The sequence below is a fragment of the Phalaenopsis equestris genome, unplaced genomic scaffold (assembly GCF_001263595.1).
Source record: "Phalaenopsis equestris unplaced genomic scaffold, ASM126359v1 Scaffold000224, whole genome shotgun sequence".
NCBI lineage: Eukaryota > Viridiplantae > Streptophyta > Magnoliopsida > Asparagales > Orchidaceae > Phalaenopsis > Phalaenopsis equestris.
Window position 1 is genome coordinate 7,395,614 of NW_018164666.1, and position 21,506 is coordinate 7,417,119.

The 21,506-nt window shown below is 37.8% G+C and overlaps 1 protein-coding gene across 1 annotated transcript in view; it reads right to left on the minus strand.

Annotated features, from left to right (window-relative positions):
• The window catches only part of LOC110023360 (uncharacterized GTP-binding protein YjiA-like), a 61,734-nt gene that overhangs the window by 28,417 nt on the left and 11,811 nt on the right, over positions 1–21,506 (minus strand). Inside the window, exons 3-6 of the mRNA XM_020722738.1 lie at positions 21,177–21,357; positions 12,556–12,752; positions 4,915–4,965; positions 4,740–4,831 (exon numbers count right to left, since the gene is read on the minus strand). Of these exons, the coding sequence (XP_020578397.1) occupies positions 4,740–4,831; positions 4,915–4,965; positions 12,556–12,752; positions 21,177–21,357 (521 nt within the window). The remainder of the gene's footprint in view (positions 1–4,739; positions 4,832–4,914; positions 4,966–12,555; positions 12,753–21,176; positions 21,358–21,506) is intronic.

The window sequence follows — 21,506 nt, forward strand, 5'->3', positions numbered from 1 at the left end:
CACCCTCCCAGCCCCCCCCCCCCCCCCCCCCCCCCATAACCAGATTCTTATGGTGTTAATCCTCTGGTCCTCAGTCGAAGCATCCCTCAACCTACACATTCACAAACATTTTCAGACAGTCATATGGAATCAGAGGATATCTTCCAAATTCCGAGGAAGCAACAAAAATTTCTTTTTGAATTTAAAGAATCTGTAAATATGTGACTTAATAATATAGATTACACATTGAAAGAACTGAAGACCGAGATCAAAGAAATAAAGGAAAAAATAAATAAGAGTGAAGGGGAATCAACAAAGGAGGGGATACCTGAAGCCCCAGGGGGGTAGCTTAACTCGAAGGGTGAAGGCTAGAGGCATTAAAACCAAGAGGAAAATAATTACCCTATTCACTGTAACAGGGGGCGAGAAAGAAGGATCAATAAAGAAGTTGATGAGCTTCCCAAGAAAAAAATAGATTATTTAGTAGAACAAATACACGATTCTTTAAAGGCTAGTGTCGAGCCAATAAAGCCTCGTTCGGAAGTAGAACAACCAAAAATAACAGAGGTAGTGGATACTCCTGACATTCTTACGACCCAAGAACCTATTCATATTGAGGAGTTTGGGATCACGATGCAGAACTCACAAAATTGGAAGTGGCTGAAGATGGTCCTGAGAAGGACGACCGACAAAAATCAATAACTGCAGTTGAAGATGACATCCCTAATAAGGAAGCTACATTACCTTCAGTTGTAGAGTATCCAAATGTAGGGCTTCCCAACCGAGACCTCATACCAACACACATGCAACAAATGATAGATGCATGCTTCAACAGATACAAGGACAGGTACATTGATATACTCATGTTGTTTTTGTTTTATGCTAGATTCCTGTATTGAACTCTAACATAACATATTTCTCTCAAATGCAACGATGATATGTTAATCAGGAAGGGTCATATTCATATAAGTTGAAAGTGCATTGAAGCAGCTTGGGATAATGATTATTTAGGTATTGAAAATGTAGATATGTTCGCAACTGGAATGGAGAAAAAAAAGGAGTCAATCACTCAATTTATATAGACCCTATCTTTACGTGTCTCCAGTACATTAGGTAAACATCCAATTTCCCAACATTTGATATACATTATTCTAAAACTGATCAAATCACATTACTTGTTTATGCAGATATACAAACACCATAAAATGAGAGGGGTTGTTGATCATATTACAATGGATACAATAAGTGAATCAGAATTAATTTTGATTCCAATAGTAAATAATGAACACTGGACTCTACTTGTCGGGTATTCGAAGACCTGCAAATGGAGATTTTATGATTCCTTATCCAATAAAATGCATTTGGCTATTACCCGTGATGTTGTGAGCAAACGGAGACTCAGTTCATTTAAGCTTTAAGAAAAAATTTATATTATTTGCGCTTTCACTGATTTAATTTAAGATCTTCATTTACATATTAAACATCTTGTAAACGACGCCGAGGCAGCTTTTTTGTCTGACCCAAAAAAATGGCATGTTTCAAGAATCAGAGACGTTCCTACACAAAGTAATAGCATCGACTGTGGTGTTTTTGTATATAAATATATGGAGACAATTGCACAGACAGAGAGAGTCAATTGAAAGGATTTATTAGATTGACAGGCTGAGATGCCTTGATTTAGGGCAGAGCTTGCATACGAGATTTGTAAATTTGTGTTTTTTGACTAATTAAATTATGTATATGACTATATATTTGTGTAAATTTGATTGAATTTGTGATGTTTGACTGTATATGTATATCCGGGCACAATTTTGTCAATCTGATTGAAATAGATAGGGTTTTGGCTACCATTTTGTCAACTTTCTCTTTAATTTTAGAGGTATATCTGGATATTGATTCCAGCTCATTTGTTTAACATGGATATGGTAATAAATTTCTTTCCATACTCCAAGTTCAATTTAATTCAAGTCGTTGCATTCTCTAGTGCTCACTGTATAAGTCAGAATTGTTTGGCTAAACAGCTAGGTTGCATGTGGAAATAACCTAGAGATGACCTCACAATAACCAACAAATAGCTCGCACGTGTTTCCGCTGAAGAACTTGCCCAGACCATTGAAAATACCCTAAGGATAACCCAGAAATAATCTAGGAATAACCCACGTTCGGTTCACTGAATAACCTGCGCAGAAAGTTCAAATCACATAAATATAACTCACAAATAACTCATGCGTGGAACTAGATATAATCCAGAAATAACACAAGCGCAAAATGTTCAAATTACATAGATATAACCCGGAGATAACTCACAAATAACTCGCGCGGTACATAGATATAATCCAGAAATAACTCACGCGCAGAAAGTTCAAAAAACATAGATATAACAAAAGGTGGGATAGTCAAAGCGTCGAGTTGGCCTTTACCCAAGAGTTTGAAGGAGTTGAAAAGGTTTCTAGGCCTCATCGGATAATACCAAAATTTTGTGAGAGAGTATGGCACAATAACATGATCACTGAAGGAGCAGCTGAAGAAAGATAATTTCAAGTAAGGGAAAGCAACGAAACAAGTCTTCGAACATCTGAAAAGAATCGTGATCAGCATTCCGATATTAGCACTTCCAAACTTTGGTAGACAAATTGTCGTAGAAATGGATGCACCATGGTACGGAATAGGAGCAATACTCATACAGAACCAATGGTTCATTCACTACATCAGTCAGGTGCTCACCGCTAGAGCAAGGCCCAAGTCCTATGCAAGTGGAAGTTGACGGCTATTATCTTGGGCATTCAAAAGTAGCGGTCGTAAATGTTGGGGCGACACTTTATAGTCGGGATAGAATTGGAAAATAAAGCTATAGAAATGATTTTGAGATTCAGTACCGGCTAGAATTGGAAAATAAAGCTACAGATGCACTATCCAGAAAGGTGGAGGACCACAGCTGATAGCATTATCAGTACCTTCGGTCTAAATGGGAAGCCTGAGATGGGAGAGTGAGAAGGGCGAAGGACTGAGGAAAATACAGGCATGGTTGCTACAGGAATCGAAGCATCCAGGATATGTATTGAGAGGGCAATAGCTAATCTACTAAGGGTGGTTCGAGTGCCTGAGCGCATCTGAATATATCCCCAAATTATTGCAGGAGTTTCACGACAGTGCAATTAGGGAAAACTCGAGGGTATATAAGACATAATTGTCTCTCGACGGAGTTTTATTGGGTGGGGATGCGCAAAGTACATGGTGGCAAGATGCAATGCGTGCCAACGACACCTGTACTTGGCCATGGCGCCAGGAAGGGTACTACAGCTTTATAGATGGGTTGCCATGATCAGAAGGATTTACGGTGATCTTGGCGTTAGTGGATCGCCTAGCAAATACGCACATTTCATTCCATTACAACACCTCTATAATGTGGCCTCAGTCGCGAAGGAATTCATAAAGAAAGTGGTACATATGCACGGAGTACCGTAATCCATGGTATCAGACAGGGACAATGTGTTCCTCAGCCAATTTTGGAAGAAGTTATTCAGATTACAAGGAATAGTCCTTAAGAAAAGCACAACATATCCCCAAACAGATGGTCAGAAGAAGGTGGTCAACAAAAATGTGGAGACTTACCTGCGTTTTTTTTTATCGGATAGCTTCTGTTTTTTCTATGTTTTCTGCCACATTTTGTATCTCATTTCCGTTCATCTTTTAGTTGCTGATCAGCTACTGCTCCCTTTATCTGCAGATTATTCAGTTATCGCCTGTATTTCTTAACATGCTGCATTTTCCTGGTTTTTCTTCCAAGGCTAATGTTTTTTTTTTCCTTGCTCTTCTGCACTCTTTTCTAGGCTTCTATTGCCATTATTTTTTTTATGAAAAAACATGAAACTTCCGTTAATGTTAGTTTTATAGGTTTGCCTTAAAAATAGCTTTATTTTAGAAAAACTAACATGGCTGATCTTGCTCACTATGAAACTTTCCAACCACGATAGATTTCCATGATCTCCTGTAATAAAATCTTTAGAAATAATGAAAACAAATAGATGGTGTAGTTCTCACTGTGCAGAAGAATACAGTCCTTGAATCAACGAGAAACAAAACTGACTTAGCAAGAAAAGTCACATGCCTCTGCATTGCCTATGATGTGATAGAAAAGATATGATGACTGAAGGAGAAACAAACAACTCTTAAATAAAATAGCAATAGACCGTGTATTTATATAACAGAAAGATTTATTCAAATAAATGGCTTTTTGAATTCACTGAATGAAAACTAGTCAGCTTAATGAGACATTATTTGGTCATAAATCCCAGGCACTCAACCAGCGGTAAACAGTACCAATGACAAATCAATTGAGGGATAAAGGCAGCCATGAAAGGAAACTGAACATCCTAGAGACGTTTATCTTAATGCATAAAATCAGGAAATCTCTTTGAGCCATCAACTTCAACCTACAATTCATATGAAATTTAACTATTCACTTTAAGCAAAACTCGTGGAAGAAAAATATCCTTATGAGCAAAGTCATTTTTTTCAAGCCAAGTGAACCTATTTAAATAATCATTAACCTGTATTACAATGAAAAGAATTATCTTTTTCCATACTAGGAAAAATCTGTATGAAGAAAGTAAATGTAGAACAGCTTTCGAGATATTTAGATATTTGTGAAAATGCTAAAAATACCAAGTTCTCATTTCTTTAGGACAATAAATTGAACTTCACAATCCCATAAAGCAGAACGACAACTAAGAAGGTTGGGTATATAAAAGGAGAGGTACCTTTCCAAGTCAAAGCCTCCAATGCCAAGAACATAATCCAGATCAACTTTACCATATGAAGTTCGCTTCAAATCAGCCATGGTATTGATATTCTGTTTTCATCATAAAGGAAATCAACTAGTAGTAAACTCAATAGGCGCCTGTATGGTAAAGACCTCTAAGTTGGTCTGCATACCCTTATTCTCTTGACCAAGGAAGAGATTTCCGGCTCGCCCACAAGGTCAGTCTGTTGCAATCAAAATAAGAGTCGTTGAAGGGGGGCAGAGTACAAATTATGCTATGAAATTTTATCAATCTTCAAGAAAGAAAAAGGAGGACTGATGTGTAACGCCAATAAATTCTGAAACAATCTCCGCAATGCTTTATTTTACTTGAATAAATATCAGCAGGGCACCATAGCTCATCAAGAAAGGCTTAGACAAATATAAATGTTCGGAGAGAATTAGGAGTCATGGACTAAGATTGCATAAGTAATCCTTGTTACGATGTTTAATATAATTATAGGAGTTTGAAATGTCAGAAAATTTGTACATTTAAAAATCAGTGTAAGATAGAAAATGAGGTTTTTTAGAATCATAGAAAAGGTATAAAAATTCATCAGTATTACATGCATCACACTAAGCTAAGGTTAATTTTATTTTATGACAAAGAAAAGTCACAATGTAACAGTGAAGATCAATAGAGTTATGAGAGAGTACAATTGAACATATGTTTAAGACGATCAAATTTGAATAAAAAATTTAATCAACCTTATGCCAAGGAGATATATAATAGAAGCAATTTATGTTCAAAAAATTTGAAAAAAAACACATAAAGAGCAAAGAAAGAAAATTCTTAGGATTTTTCTTACTGAACACAAGAATTTGTTTGGTGAACCAAAAAAAAAATTGCAACAAAAATATGTTGAAATTATTAAAAATATCTATGACGAGGACAGCTTTGAAGGTAGTCAAGCAGAGACCAAAGACTTCATCATCATAGTTAGAATACATTATGATCAATAACAAGATTGAATCTTATTGTATTAAATATAAAAATGATTATAATAGGCATTCAAAATAAAGAGCTAAGGTATATGCTCTACGCGAATAGCGTTATCATGTATAGTGAAACCTCTACTGAAAAAAGTAAATAAAGTGAAAACAATTGGAAGAAATGCATGAAAGATAAGGAGAGGAGTGAAACAAAATTTTCATATATGATATGTAAATTTACCAGTTAGAAATCAATAAGTATTAGCAAATATAATATATGACCAAGTGATATCCAAGTCTAACAAGTTTTGCACCCTATTAGAAAAAAAAAATCTAGATGACCATAAAACATCTATAGCTAAAGTTAGTCAAAATGGAAAGTTGTCTTAGGAATTCAAATGAAAAGAGAAAATCATGGAAACCTAAAACAGACTTTTATTAAACTAAAATCAAACCGATGATGTCTATATGAGTTAAGTTTTGGACAATAAAGAAGTCAATGATAGCCAAAGTGATTGTGGCTGAAATAAAATTGTTCAGATGCATAGCAAAAATATTAAGGTTAGATGGACAATTTTCAGAGACTACAAATTAGTATCTATTGAAGATAAGAAAGTTAAAAGAAAAGACCAAGTGATTTCAGTGTGTTTGATGGAGGATAGAAGAAACACAAATAATTCAAGCAGTTAAAAATAATGGGGAAAGGTCACGGAATAAAAAGGCAGACTAAAAGTAGCATGAATTGAAATTGTAACGATTCAGGCAAAATAAATTCAACAACCCAAACAATATCCGAATGTAAGGAGGGACGGCCTCAAGAAGTCCATTAGGATGGGGAAAATAATGATGATGAAGCTCATTAAAGGCTTAAATAGCACAGGGAAATTAATAAATAATATAAAGCATCAAGCATGCTCTCATAAGAGAAGTATGAAAAACATGTTGTTAACTAAGAAATTTCCGTTTGTATATTTTACGTTAATTAATGCAACATAAAAGTTATAACAGTTCATAATGGTGTTGACCTCATTTTAGTGAGGTCTTAGTCTCCTACTCCCAGAACCCATAATCTAGCCTTAGGAGTTCCTTGTTGACCATCCTAGCGGACTAGTAATGGAGCCCATCTCCCGTAGAACTTCAAACCGCTTCTTTACTCTTTTTTGTGAAGAACTCGCATGAGTGATTCCAAGCACTCAACTTCTAGTTGCAAAGGCTAAGGACCAGCATGTAGAGGGCCCGAAAATAAGTTCCTACAGGATCATACGGCCTTAAGTAAACCCTCGGTGACTCAGCAACGCACTCGTTGCACCACACACAATTTTGGCTTAAATCGACTACCCGCCTGCAAACTCGTCTAGACGACCCCGAATGATGAAATGGACAGCGCCGACGCGTCCGGAACATTGATTTTAGCTAGAAAAGACACCCATATTGTTGTGGTTCCACACGCGCATAAATGACACGGAAATCGATGCATTTTTTTAGCGAACCCGGGCTGAACCCAGGTTCAACTCGAGTTTGACTTGTGCTGGATATGGCCTAAGCCCGAGCTAATTACTTCAGCCCACAGATTTCAAATTTCAAAATTCAAATTTCAAATATATCATTAATTACATCATAATCTGAAATAATGAAGATTAATTCTTTTCCATTTAATCCTCCTCTGCGCAAGGAAGGTATTTAATTTCCCCGTCAATGTTGTCCCGTAACGGCTCTTTCTCTAGCAGACCTATTTCTTTCTCGCTCACGAGAACCTCGGCTGGCTGCCTTTGATTCGAACGAAATCCTCCGCTCTCGCTCGTCTCCTTCCTCTGCAGCAAACGAGATTCTCTGCTCTCGCTCGTCTCCTTCCTCGGCAGCAAACGAAATCCCCGCTAGTTCCTGCTCATCTCCCTCACTCGACAGGACTTCCTTCCAGCGATCCTTCTGCGCCGAAGAAACTTGTTCCTTGCCCAATCCCGTCTCCCGCACCGAAGCCGCATATCACTTGTCCTTCCTCTGCAGCGAACGAGATCCTCTCCTCCCGCCCGGCTCGCCTCTGCTGCTCGACACCAAAACTCTCATTCACCTGCTTCGCCTCCTTCGCCTCCTCTTCTCTCGGAGTATTGCTCGGCCGACCCTCTTTCACTCGCCTGTCTCACCCGAATCAGAGGTAGCAAGGGAACACGATTTCCTCGAGCCGTGGAAACGCTTGGAGAACAGAACCTCAGCAATTGCAATAATCGGGCAATGAAGTCTTATTTTATTCCCATGTTTGCTTATCTTATTTATACAATACAATTCATATAAGAAGATTTGTGTACATGCCCACTCAATTCATGTGCGTTTGCATGTCTAACACCTGAAACTTTCACACAAAATTTGTTGCAATAGGATAATACATTTGCCTATCCTTTCCAGTTAAAATACTCCTTTTTCTATATAAATAAAAAAAAGGTAAAGAAATAAGTATGTCAAAATTAAAGTTTGAATATTAGATATGTAAATGTATATATGTTTTTATGTGTTATGCATGTAAATCTACCATTATTCTTCAATAACTGCGTACAAGATTTAACTATCCTCTCTACGTAGTTTGGATGCAAATTTCGATGAAAAGAATGATGAATTTGTTTTGTCAAAGCTAAAGTTCTATTTAAATTTAAATAGCTAAACAGAATTTTAAACGTATTCAACCTTAACCTTAAATCAAAGCTAAATGTATTTAAATTTAAACCTGCATCAAAGCTAAGGGTTTGTTTAAACTTTTGAATATAAACTTTATCAACCAATGTTGAGATGGACTTGACTCAATGACTGATTTAACACTTCTCTAGCTCATTTTTATGCTTTATATCTTTCTTTGGGGGACATTTATATACCTAGCACACTAACATTATGTATTTACATATCTCACACTTGAAATTTAATATTTACATGAAATGCACTTTGGTATTTTAAACCTATGCATGAAAAAAGTGTGTTTCACTGTTTAAAAATTAAGTTGACAGTTTTTTTTTTTTTTTAATGTGATAAGGATAAATTGGTTCCTGTAAATTTATAAAGTTTTAAGTGTTGAAAATGTTAATATACGAATTGTGGGGTATGCGCGCAAATCTTCATTTAACCTTTCTTGCTCAGTGAATCGATATTATTGTTATCTTGAAAAATGATCGAGATGGCATTCTAGCTTGTTGTTTTTACTGATCTTCGCCCTACACTTCCGCCGATTTGATGGCTTAACATATGTCGTTTGGAGTTGTTTTACGTGCTGTCTTAGAACCACTTTAGGTGTCGGTTTGGCGCTGATTGGGAGCTTAAAATGGTCGTTTGGTGCTGCTCGGATGTTTAGAATTGCTGTTTAGACCTGATTGGAAGCTTATGATGGCTGTTTGGGTGCTGTAGTTGTTGCTTAGACCCATGAAGTTGATGTTCGAATTCATATAGAAGCTGTTTGGGTGTTGTAGTTGCTGTTCGGGTGTTGTAGTTGTTGTTCGGGGTCATATGAGTGTTGTAGTTAACTTACAATTGCTGGAGTTAATGTTTGGAGTGATGTAGAGAGTCTGAAATTAATGTTTGGATGTTGAAATTAAGATTTGGACTGTTGTATGTAGTTATTTAACTGTTGAAGATAGTCGTTAGCTGTTGTATAGCTGTTGTACGTAGTGGTTTGTGCTGTCCATTCTTATAGATGGCTGTTTGGGGGAGCTGTTAGCTGTTATAAATGTTGTCGGAGCTTAGAAACTGTTATAGGTCGTTGCTTGGGTGTTGTAGTCGTTGTTTGGGCCTATATAAATGTTGTTCGGTGATAATAAAACTGTTGTAAGCGCTGTGAGAGCTTTTGGAGTGTTGTGAGAGTTATTTGGTATTATTTGGAACGTGGTTGTGTTGTTGGGGGCATCGCGTGGGCTAATGCTGACATAGTTTTAGCACCGTTTGGGCACCATTTTGACACTGTTTTGGAGCTGATTTTGAGAGTTTTGCTTACGGTTTTGGGGTTGAGTTTGATGACTATATTTACTGTTTCGAGGCTAATTTTGATAGTTATATTTACTGTTTTGGGTTTTACTTAATTATCATTTAAACGTTTTTTTTTTTAGGTCGATTCATTTGTTGTTTTCCCCCATTCGGCTTTGCTAGTTTTAGAGGTGGGTCGACCGTTTTCTTATTTTGCTTTGTTTATTTTTAAATGGTTAAGTCATAAAGACGAGGATTGATGATTTAATTAATTGGAAGATATAGAAAACCTTAAATCACCTTAAGCATAAGTTAAAGAGTAGGTTTCTTAGAGTTTTAGGAGCACACACCTTAGGTGAGAATCCATCCACCTAGTCCTCAGTGTAAACCTCTTAGACTTTAGTTGTACACCCTAGGTGAGAGCTCATCCACCTAATCCTCAATGTAGGCTTTCTAGAGCTTAAACACGCACCCTAGGTGAGAGTTCATTCACCTAGCCCTCAATGAAGACCTCTTAGACTTTAGGTGTACACCCTAAGTGAGAGCTCATCCACCTAATCCTCAGTGTAGGCTTTCTAGAGCTTAAGTGCACACCCTAGGTGAGAGCCCATCCACCTAATCCTCAGTGTAGGTTCCCTAGACTTTAGGAGCACACTCTAGGTGAGAGTCCATCTACCTAATCTCTGCAATATAACCTCCTAAAGTTTTAGGAGCATACCTTAAGTAAAAATCTATTCACCTAATCATCGAATGCACAGTGAAACTAGACACTTCACCCTAATTCACAAACTGACTAAGACACTAGACATGATGCACCGAGACGTGACCCATGCTTCCTTAATTAAATCAACAGTGAAATTCCCTCAATGATTTAATCTACAATAAAACCCAGTGCACCGGGATTTGAGCTTGAATATTACATTCAAATATTCCTGGCAATTGGGAAAATTTCTTAACGCCGCATATGGATCATCGGACTATGATAAGTCTAGGGTATAGGTGGTGAGGGCAATGACGACATTACTTATGTGTGCTTAAACAAGGGATACGAAGTGAGATTATTAGAATAGTATCTCCTACCTCGAGGACCTTCTATAAGAGAGAGGAAAGGATCGAGGATGCTATTCGCCGACCCTTGGTGGGATTGTTGCCCCCGATACTCTTAGGTTGTCAGTAGTTTTAGCACGATTAGAGTGACTAATCTGTGGACTGTACGACTTTACAAAATATTTATAAAAAATAAAACAATGATTTCTTTTGCATGATTAAAAGAATTCTTCATAAAAAAGACTTAAATAATAACTTTTGCATGAAAATTTTTGTATGAAAATTTATAAAGGTCCACAGCTAGTCACTTCATTTGGATTGAGGTTAATAACTACCTCCTGTAGATTGTCGAGTTGGCAACTCTTACTCAAGACCGGGAAGCACACAGCCCAGCTCTGAGCCCCAACTTTTACCAATGTCTTATACTCAGTTCTGATCTTTCATATGTGGTTATATGTTTCTTTTGCCTGTGATTTTCACTACTTGTTTTTATGACTTTCATGCTGGGTTTTCTTGCTTTATTTATTTTTCTTGCAAGTATGTTTAAATAATGTTGCAAATCACACTACACTCGCAACACTAATAACACAATAGTAGCAGATGTCAGGTATGCTTTTACAGTTTATCTACATTTTACTTTACTACACTTTACTTTTCAATTATTTTTTTTTTATTTACCTGCAATCTACTCATTTTGCATGCAAAACCAAATTTTGACACCAAAACTGTGAAACATAAAGTACAATTTTCAAACACTTAAACCATGGAGTCATCGCGACGACAAGAGCTTAGAGCCAACTTTGTGGGCAGCACGACGAGGAGCTTGGAGCGAGCAACAAGAATTTCTTATTCAGCATTATCTCTTCCTAGTATAATAATAACTCATAGGACTTCGAGGTAGCTCGCCTTGCGCGACGTAAATCCTCACACTCCCTTTTTAGGGTCTTGTACAACCATGTTGTGTGACATGAGTCCTAACTCAACTTAGGTTCCGAGGTTGTCGTACGGTACGATGTAAACCCTCATATCTCTGTGGGCTATTTGCATAATCAGGTATTATGCAAGCGTAAGTCCCAAATAATAAAACTGGCAGGATCATACAATTAATTAACATCATCCCCAAAAAAACGTAGCCACACCGTAGGATATTCTGGGATGTCACTGAGGTTTCTCCTCAGGATCTATGACATCCTCTACCTTCTCCTTCCTTCTCCTTCCTTTGGACTCCTCACGACATCGCCTACTCCTTTGGCTACACAAGCAACGAAACCTCCCACCCACCCACCACAAATGCTTAAACCTTGAATTCTTGACTTGAATTCTTGAAGATTAGAACCATTGATCATTATCGAGAGTTTTCTCGAGTGTTTCCCGTCATTTGGGATGTAATTAACTATAGGGCTTGCCTCGATAGGGAACTTGGAACCTAGATAAAATAAACTTTATTTAATCTTTGTATTAAATAGGGGAACTTGTCGGTCATACATAAAAGGTTCGCAGACCAAACGGATGTCACAAATCTCTTAGTTTGCAGGATTGGGTCTATCGCCGAGGTCTACACTTATCTTTCGGGAGAGTATAATATTCGCGGTATCGGGCACGATTATGCAAACTATTGGACTAATGAGATTCATTTGGTCTTATTTTTCAAAAATTAAAACATACTACTTTTAAAACTCAAACTATATATATCTTTTATACTTAAATTAAATCTCAAAAAATTATTTTCATATATCCATATTTTCAAATAATCAATCGAAAAAGTTGACCGACAAATGGTTACAAAGCAAACCTGGATTTCATAAAACAGTGCACTGAATAACACTAAGCTTTGTAAAAATTAGGCGCACAATGTTTACCTTGTTCACTATAATCCTATCTGCATATGCAATTTGCTCAACTGCCTCATTTACAACTCCATCAGGTTTTTTCTCATCCAAATGAATTCCAGCATGCTTAGAATCAACAAGAGTAACGACACCATCCAGCTTGACATCATTGAAAATCTTATCCTCAGCATAAAATGTCTGAATAATAGGTGATGGATTAGCCAATCCTGTCAAGGAGTGTAACAAACGCTACTTAGCAAAAACTTCATATAAAAGAGTAATAGGAGAATTGCATGCAGACCGTTGAAGCAATCAAGAAAAAGAATTACTACATTTCACTATAGAATTACTACATGTATATATGCAAATGCAAAGGATGGCAATATAAATGATGGAAAGGAAATAGAAATTATAGTAAAAATACTCAGAGTAAAGATAATATATTACATAATAAAGTTGAAATCTTTACTAATTAATAACTTTTCAATCTAGTAAATCTCTATGATAAAAGTAAACAGTCATTCCCTACGTTAACAGATGGGATGATCCATAGTACACAGAACACAAGTAATTTCTTTTTAAATCCATACGTAAAGAGATGTGAAACAGAAAACAAATTAAAAGCAACACAACTACGAAATGCAAATAGTAAACCCTTCCAATAAGTATAAATCTGCTGACCAAATCTAAATTTCATAATCACTAAATCACTCGTTCACAATCTTTAATACCACTGTGAGCTTCGTAATTCCATGTAATAAGCATCTTTTAATTATTAATTACAATAAAAACAGCAACAAGCCTTTATCCCACTAAGTGGGTTCAGCTACATGAACCATTTTCTCCATTGTGACCTATTGAGTATCATAATTTCATTTAATTCTAACAAATTAAGATCATTTTTTATACAACATGCCCAAGCCTTTTTAGGTCTACCTTTACCGCTGTTAGCATAAGTCAAATCTAAAATATCTACTCTCCCAACAAGATGCTTGACGTTTAATGTGACCAAATCATCTAAGGCGACTCTCTCTCTTGTCTGCCATAGTAGCTACTCCAACCCATTCACAAATATATTGTTCCGCATCTTTTCTCTTAGTGTAAAACCACTTATCCACTTAAGCATTCTCTTCTTAGCAACACTTAACTTAATATTATGCTTCTCTCTATAAGCCAACATTTTGCGCCACAAAGCAATGTAGGTTTCACCACCAACTTATGGATTCAAATAATAGTTCGACAATTTTTTTACGCTAGTTATCAACCACCTAACACAGCCCTCTACCTTTCGCATCTGAGGCATCTGACCAGGCAGTGACAATGACTTTTAATTATTAATTAACTTAATAAAAAAATTTACTTGTTTTGCAAGTGTCATTCGGCGGGAAACTGCACCATGTGCAAGAGCTTTAACGAGGGCCCTCATCCCTCATTCCTTCTTTCCGCACAAATTGAACGCACGAGACGCGTGAGTGAGAGCGAGCAAAAGAAGGAGGGTGGGTGAGATTGAATCGAGGGAGAGGTTACCAGCCATCCTTTCCTCCCGTCACATGGAAGACCCCGCGAGAGAAACGACAATATTGAAGGTTCATGAAACGAGAAAGGAGGAGGTGAGCGACCGATCGGCTCAAGTGAGCTTCCTCTTACATCTTTGATAGGCTGCAAGCAAGGAAGGGGGAAAAGAGCATGCGGAAGACACTCGAACAAGCTAACCATGCATTTCCACGAGCAAGAGAGGCTCGTGCGGCTCGTAGGGACACTCAACCGAGCCTTCTAAGCTCTCGGTGATACTGGAGTTATCCCAAACCATGGCTCGAATGACACATATTTTATTTCTATAATCAAGAAAGTACAACGATGACTCTTTGACGGAACAACACAAGCATGTAAAATAAGAAACAACAAATAAATATGACAAGAATAATAAAAGAGATAACACAATGATAGGAACACTCTAATGAAGTGAACTAGTCTTGGTAAGGATAACGTTGGAGCGGCAGTGCCGGTTGTCCACTAGAGGGAGTCCGAGAAGCCTGGTGGCTACTGAATGGATCCAGACAGGTGACTGGACGCTGTTGGGTCGGCATCTGCTAGAAGGGAGTCGGAGTAGGCAACAGTGTTGGCAGCAGTGCTGGCAGCAGCTAGGAAGGGAGCGGGGGACCTGGCAGCAGCTAGGAAGGGAGCAGGGGACCTGGAAGTGAACTAACAGGAGTGGCAACAGTGTCAGTGGCATGCGGGATGGGTCCGAAGAAACGGGTGGAAACTGGAAAGCACTGAAAGTGGAAAGCGGGGCGGGGATAAACACCACCTTGGCAAGATACAATCGTAGCACCACTAGGCCAAAAGATACAACCCAAATGGGGAAAAACAGCCAGGAGGATCACCTGAAACAGAAAAAATCAGCAAGCAAAAAAACTATCTTGACCAAGAAATAACAAGCAAAAATAGGGAAGGGAGAGATGACCGCAAAGGAAAGATCTTGAGAAGGAAAGAGTTGAAGAGTGGAAGGAATAAGATGAGGAGGCGAAATATTAGGGCACGGGGGGAGGAGGCGAGTGGAGCATGAAATGCAGGATGGAGAGTAGGGGGGCAATTAAGATGAATCGGCATTTTAATGTCGCGGGCTGATCTGGTCCAGCAACTGGACCATAACAATGTCACGCCCGGTTGAAGGCGTGGATTTGCACAAACCCACACAATTCCCTGGTTGAGGGAGTTTCGACCTCATCTATCGAAGTTTTTGGTTCCTTGTAGTAGGGAGAGATTCGCGACATTGAATGTTGCTGAAATTTTGAGGTCTCCTAGTAGGCCAATTTTGTATGTGTTGTCGTTCAGTTTTTTTTTAATGCGAAAAGACCCATCGGCTCGAGGCTTCAGTTTGCTTTTAAGCTCCTCTCGGGAATCGCTCCTTTAGGTGGATCCACATGAGGTCACCTTCTTAGAATGTTACATTTTTCCTAGACTTGTTTGCTTGGGTTTGATATTTGTGGTTTTGCTTAGAAATTGCTTTCCCAACTTCCTCGAGGAGTTGTTGAATTTGGTAAGCACGTCTGTAGCATTCTAACTGATCTCTGTTGAAGGTAAAAGTGGGATCAACTCAAAGGGTGTGGTTGGGTTGCGGTCGTACACAATTTTGAATGGCGTGTGTCCTGTGGTCTAGCTTGTTGATCTATTACAGACAAATTTGGATTGAGCAAGAATGAAAAGGTGACGGCGGCTCATACAATTTAAAACTTTAAAGCCTACGATGTTCGCCTACAAGGATTTGATTAGAAAGTGACGATGGCTCAGAGTGTCCGCAACACGGTTCTGGTTTTTGGCTTTGTGGTTGAGTACGAATTGGAAGAACGCTAAAAATTTTACCCATATTATGTGACCCCTTTGACTCTATTTTGATTGTTTGAAAATATTAGAGCTTCATGATCCGTGAATAGAATGAACTTCATGGTAAGTAGGTAATGACTCAATTGTTCCAGAGCTCTAACCATGGTATAAAATTCTTAGTCGTAGGTGAAATATTATCAAATATTTTCATCAAGTCTCATTTAATTTTGTGCTAAAATAGGTTGGGTGACCACCTTGACTTAGTACAACGTTGATGCCTACGCCAAAAGCATAACACTCGACCTCAAATGGTTGGTAGAAATCAGGTAAAGCAAGAGCTAGGGTTGGAGTGACCTTTTCCTTCAAGATGTCGAAGTTGGTCTGGGCAGCGACGATCCATGTGAAATTTTTCTGTTTCAACAAATCTGTTAGGAGGACGATGATAATGTTGTAGTTGCGAATAAATCTTCGGTAGGAAGCTAGCCCCAAAAATTGACGAAGCACTGTAAAAAATTGCAGCGCTGTCCAGCTTATGATTGCCTCATTTTTTGTTGGGTCCCTTAGTATCACTGTGTTAGACACATGGTAGCCCAAAAAACAGATTTAGTTTGTGACACTTCTTGCGATTGGCGTACAGTTTTTTGGATCGTAAGACCTCGAATATCGCTCGCATGGATTTTAGGTTGTCTTCTACAAATTTACTATAAACCAAAATAACATCAAAGTAGACCCGCACGAATTTCCCAAAATGAGCTGGAAGAACTTGATTCATTAGGCGCATGAAGGTGTTGGGCGCGTTGGATAGGCCGAAAGGCATGACTGTCCATTCATAAAGGTCGTCTCGTGCCGTGAAGACGATTTTACACTCGTCTACCGGTTGCATTCTGATTTGGTGATAACCACTCTATAGGTCAATTTTGAGAAAACGGTGGCACGGTACAACTAATCATAAAGATCATCGAGTCACGGTATGGGAAAGTGATATTTGATTGTAATTTTGTTTATGGCATGAATGTCAATGTAAATCTGCCATAAGCCATCTTTCTTGGGTACTATCAGGACGGGGACGGCACATGGGCTAGTGCTTACGCGTACCAATCCTCTCTTAACAAGATCCCCTGCCTGACGTTGGAGTTCCTTAAACTCTGTGGGTCGCAGTCAGTAGGTAGGTCTATTTGGTAGGGCCGACCATGACATGAGGTCGATGGCATGTTGGATGTCCCGTAATAGGGGTAACCAGTTTGGGAGATCGTTTGTCATGTCGTCTTGAAAGTGGTGCATGAGTGTTTGAAGTTGTGGGGGCATTTTATTATCCTTGTTGGTATCTTCTAGGAGGACCAGAGCTGGTGATTGGTGCATCACAAACTGATTGTAGGAAGCTGGCGCGTGAGATTAATGCGTTTTCGGTGTCAATTGTAGCCCTCGCATCTTTCACAAGCAACATGAAGCGTTTTCCATCCTTTTTGAATGTGTAGGTCTTTTTGAAACTGTCATGCAGTGTTTTTCTATCGAATTGTCATGGTCTCTTGAGAAGAATGTGACATACGTCCATAGAGACTACATCACACCAAAGTTGTTATTGTAGTTGATTGAAAATGGAGAACTCGACTAAGCATTGTTGATCAACGTGAATCCCGTACCCTTTTTTGAACCAGGTAAGAGAGTAGGACCATGGATGTTTTTGTCTTTAAAAATCTAACTTCTTGACCGTTAGGGTGAAGACAACGTTTTCACACCTATCGTCGTCGATGATTAAACTGTAGATTCTTCCTTTGAATGTGCATGTAGTATGAAAGATGTGTTGTAGCCATGAATGGTTTCTTTCGGGTTCTGACTGGAGGACCCCTCGTATGACAAATAGTTTGTCTTCGTCTTCAGGGAGGGGCAATACTTCTTCCAAACCATTTTCAAATTGGGCTTCCTCGACTTGCTCGACTTCCTCAAAGATGCAGTCTTCAGTAAATGAGATAACGCGAGTGGTGAGGCAATTGGCAGCGATGTGGTCGTACCAGAGGCACCTAAAACATTTTCGTGCAGGAATTGTCCCAGAGGATCTTCTCGTGTTTAATGTCGCTCAGGGTGGTTTTCATACTTCTTGGTAGTGACTTGTCAGCTTATGATTTGGTTTTGTTGGTAGGTATGATTTAAGGTGATGGTTTGTATGTCGATTGTTGGAAGGAGTTTTGAGATTTGACTTGCTTCTGCTATCATTCCACTTTTAATGCAATGGTTTGAACATCGTTTAGCATCCAGTATGGTTAAAGTTGGACAATGTTGCTAACGGCGGGCTTTAAACTTCAAAGATAACAAGCGATTGTGTGCTCCTCTTGCTCAACCAGGCCGCACTTCATCTGCAGATGATTGAATTGTGTTGTGACTTTCTTGACCGAGAGATGACGCTGTTATAGGTTGTGCAGTCAGAGGAACACATCGTGGTGACGGTGAGGCAGCAGGTTTTTTTGTTTTTTTTGCATAGCCTTCTTTATTTTCGCCCATTTAGTGATCTTGTCATCCCCGTCGCATTGTTGTTGTCGTTGCAAGTTGTCCCATCATAACAAAGCGCTTTTTTTTTTAGTTTGATAGAGGCAAGCTTAATATGTTTGTCCTCGGATACCTCCTTGTAGTCAAAGATGCGTTCGATCGACGGAATCATGAAGTCATCGGGGTCCATGATTCCATCCAATTCCGGTAGGTCCGTTTTAATGTCGAAAACCCCGAGCGTGAGCTACTCTCGTGATCTCCTGTGACAATGAATTCCAAAGCCGCGTGGATGATATTCGTCATTGCTAATGTCATCGCGATGAAACAGATTTACGTCTTCGTCGCGATCTCTCTTCGACTCTCAATTTCACGGTCGAGAGTAATGTCGCCTTGAGTCCCGTCATCCAACTCAGTCAATCGTTGTTGTAAGAAACGGATCTCTTATTGTATTTCTTCTCGGGTTGGTACCAACGCATATCGACGTGGCGGCATGATTGGAAGTGTTTAAGGGAAGAGACAAGAAAAGGAAGGAGGAGAAGACATGAAGAAAAGGAACAAAGGGAAGAGAAAAAGAAGAGAGGATATAAAAAAAATTTTGGTGGATTGGGTGGGAGTGGATAGTAGGGAATCCTAGCATAGGACTAGGTTTGGGATAGCTCTAATACCAGATGATACCAGAGTTAACCCAAACCATGACTCGAATGCCTATTTTATTCTTGTAATCAAGGAAGTACAACGATGACTCTTTGGCAAAACAACACACGCATAGAAAACATAAAACAACAAATAAATACAGCAGAAATAATAAAAAAGATAACATAATGATAGGAACGGTCCCCTCTAATGAAGCGGGAAAGTCCCGGTAAGGATAATGTTGGAGCGACTATGCTGGTAGTCCACTGGAGGGAGTCCAAGAAGGTTGTTGGTTGCTTGGAAGATCTGGACTGGAGCAATGCCATGCCAGGCTGATGGGCGTAGATTTGGACATTACGTCAGGAGCAGCTGAAGCGAGAATCTTTCCCACAAACTTAAGCCGCTCGAGCAAACAACTTTATGCTTTGGACGCAAGGATACAATAGCCAACAAGTAATAGTTATTTCCATTCTTAAGGAAGAATATTTAATCAAAAAATTAAGTTTGTTGTGTTTTACCATTTTTTGTGAAAATTAGGAGAAATTTTAGGATCCTTAAAGCTGAATTTTTCTAAATTTTGCTAGATTTGGGAGGAGACAAAAATCAGAAAAAGAGAATCCGCTGAGAAAAAAAAATTCAGGTATAATGTTAAATTTTAAAAATTAATTTCTGATTTCTTAATAAATTCGTATTGATAGTAAATTAGATTCTAAAAAACCCTAGGTTTAAACTAAAATTAGGATGCTCCAAATTCAAACATGTTAAAAGAAATGTTAGGGAAAGTATCTAATAAAAAAAGCTGAAAATTAACTGTTTACTTTGTAATAATTTAATCTGCTTATTAATATAAATGAATGAAATAAATTCAAATTAAGCGTGACATAATGTTAATGAACTTAATTCTAAACTTCAAAGGAGGAAGTAATTTAAATCGAGGAAGTAACTTAAATCTTCACACACACACACACACACACACACAATTAATAAATTGCAAATGAATGTATCTAAATATTCATAAATAATAATAATAGTAAAGTTAGAATTAACATGAAATAATGACCAAAATGAATAGAAGTTAATCATAGTCAATGTGTCATTATGCGTACACCAAATGGCAAGGTTGATCTGAGGAAATAACGATTAAATGTGTTGAACATGTGGATAAATATGTTTTAATTTTACAATATTTATTTTTTATTTCTAAAATCAGCTGTAAATGTTTCCACTGCTTTAGTACTTTTTTTAAACTGCAATTGTTACATTTTCATATGCTCAAATTAGTTAAAACAAACGTTAGATAAAAATAAGAAAAATATATAATATAGTCACCCCCGTATAGTAATGGCTAGGAAAACAACGTGCCTGTACAAGTAAAATGGAGATAGAAATTAAAATGATTGTCGGCTTTTTTTATGGATATTAGGAAAGATTATGAAATGTGTACTTTTAGTGAGCATTTACATGGTGACTCTCAATGATGAATGTTTTAAATGAAATAAATTTATTTATTGTTTTCTTTTTATTGCTTATTGCCTTTTTTATAAAGAATTTTTAAAATATAAATTATTATCATTTTGGGACATTTTATCCACTAAGTCGTTTAACTCATACCTCTAATTGCTAAAAATTTTTAGGAAAACCTCCTTTAGAGTAGATGAACCCTAGAAATTGTGTGTACAGACGTCTAAGAGCCTAGGGAGAAAAGTACAACATTTATTTTTTATTTTTCTTCCAGCAGTAAAAGTTTAAAGTTGACGAAACGTGTATTTGAAAATTTAAAATTATGAAATAGATGGCACTTTTATGTTTTCAATGCTTTTATTTAAAAAATGAAAATGTTTAGAAAGTGCTTTCTCCATCTATCCGTTCGTTTCTTTTTGGTATTCCAAGCTCCTAGGTGGGGTTGTAATATTTCATTACAAACGTAAATATGAAATAGACTTGAATAGTAATATACCTTTCAATGAAACGACATTGTACCAAATATGCAAGCTGGAGAAAGAAAATGATGTAACAAATAAACTGTGATTAAGATACCGGTAACCACGAAGAAAAAAAAAAAAGATGAAAGAATGTGTAAAAAACTTCAATTCATATGAAACATTGCCAGAGCAAACTGCAAAAACAATAAGCTGCTCAATGACACAGAAGCACAATAATATTAAGAATAATTACTCCGCATGTTAGCATAGAGCTCCAAACAAATATTTTACCTGTGGTCTCTATTACAATATGATCAAATTTTCCTTTTTTCTTCTCAACCAGCTCAGAAATCATTCTCACGAGATCGCCTCTCACAGTGCAGCAAAGACAGCCATTGTTAAGCATGACTATATCTTCAACTCCAGTAGTTTTTGCAGCCACCAAAGAACCATCGATATCAATTTCTCCAAACTGAAAATAGAAACACATGATAATTGAAGTGGGTTGGAAAGCAACATCTCAAATACTGCAATCTAGTAAAATAAAATGACTTATGAGTAACTTTGATATGGGCTGTCAATTGCACAGCAAAACGGTAATTAAAACAACCAATGTGTGAA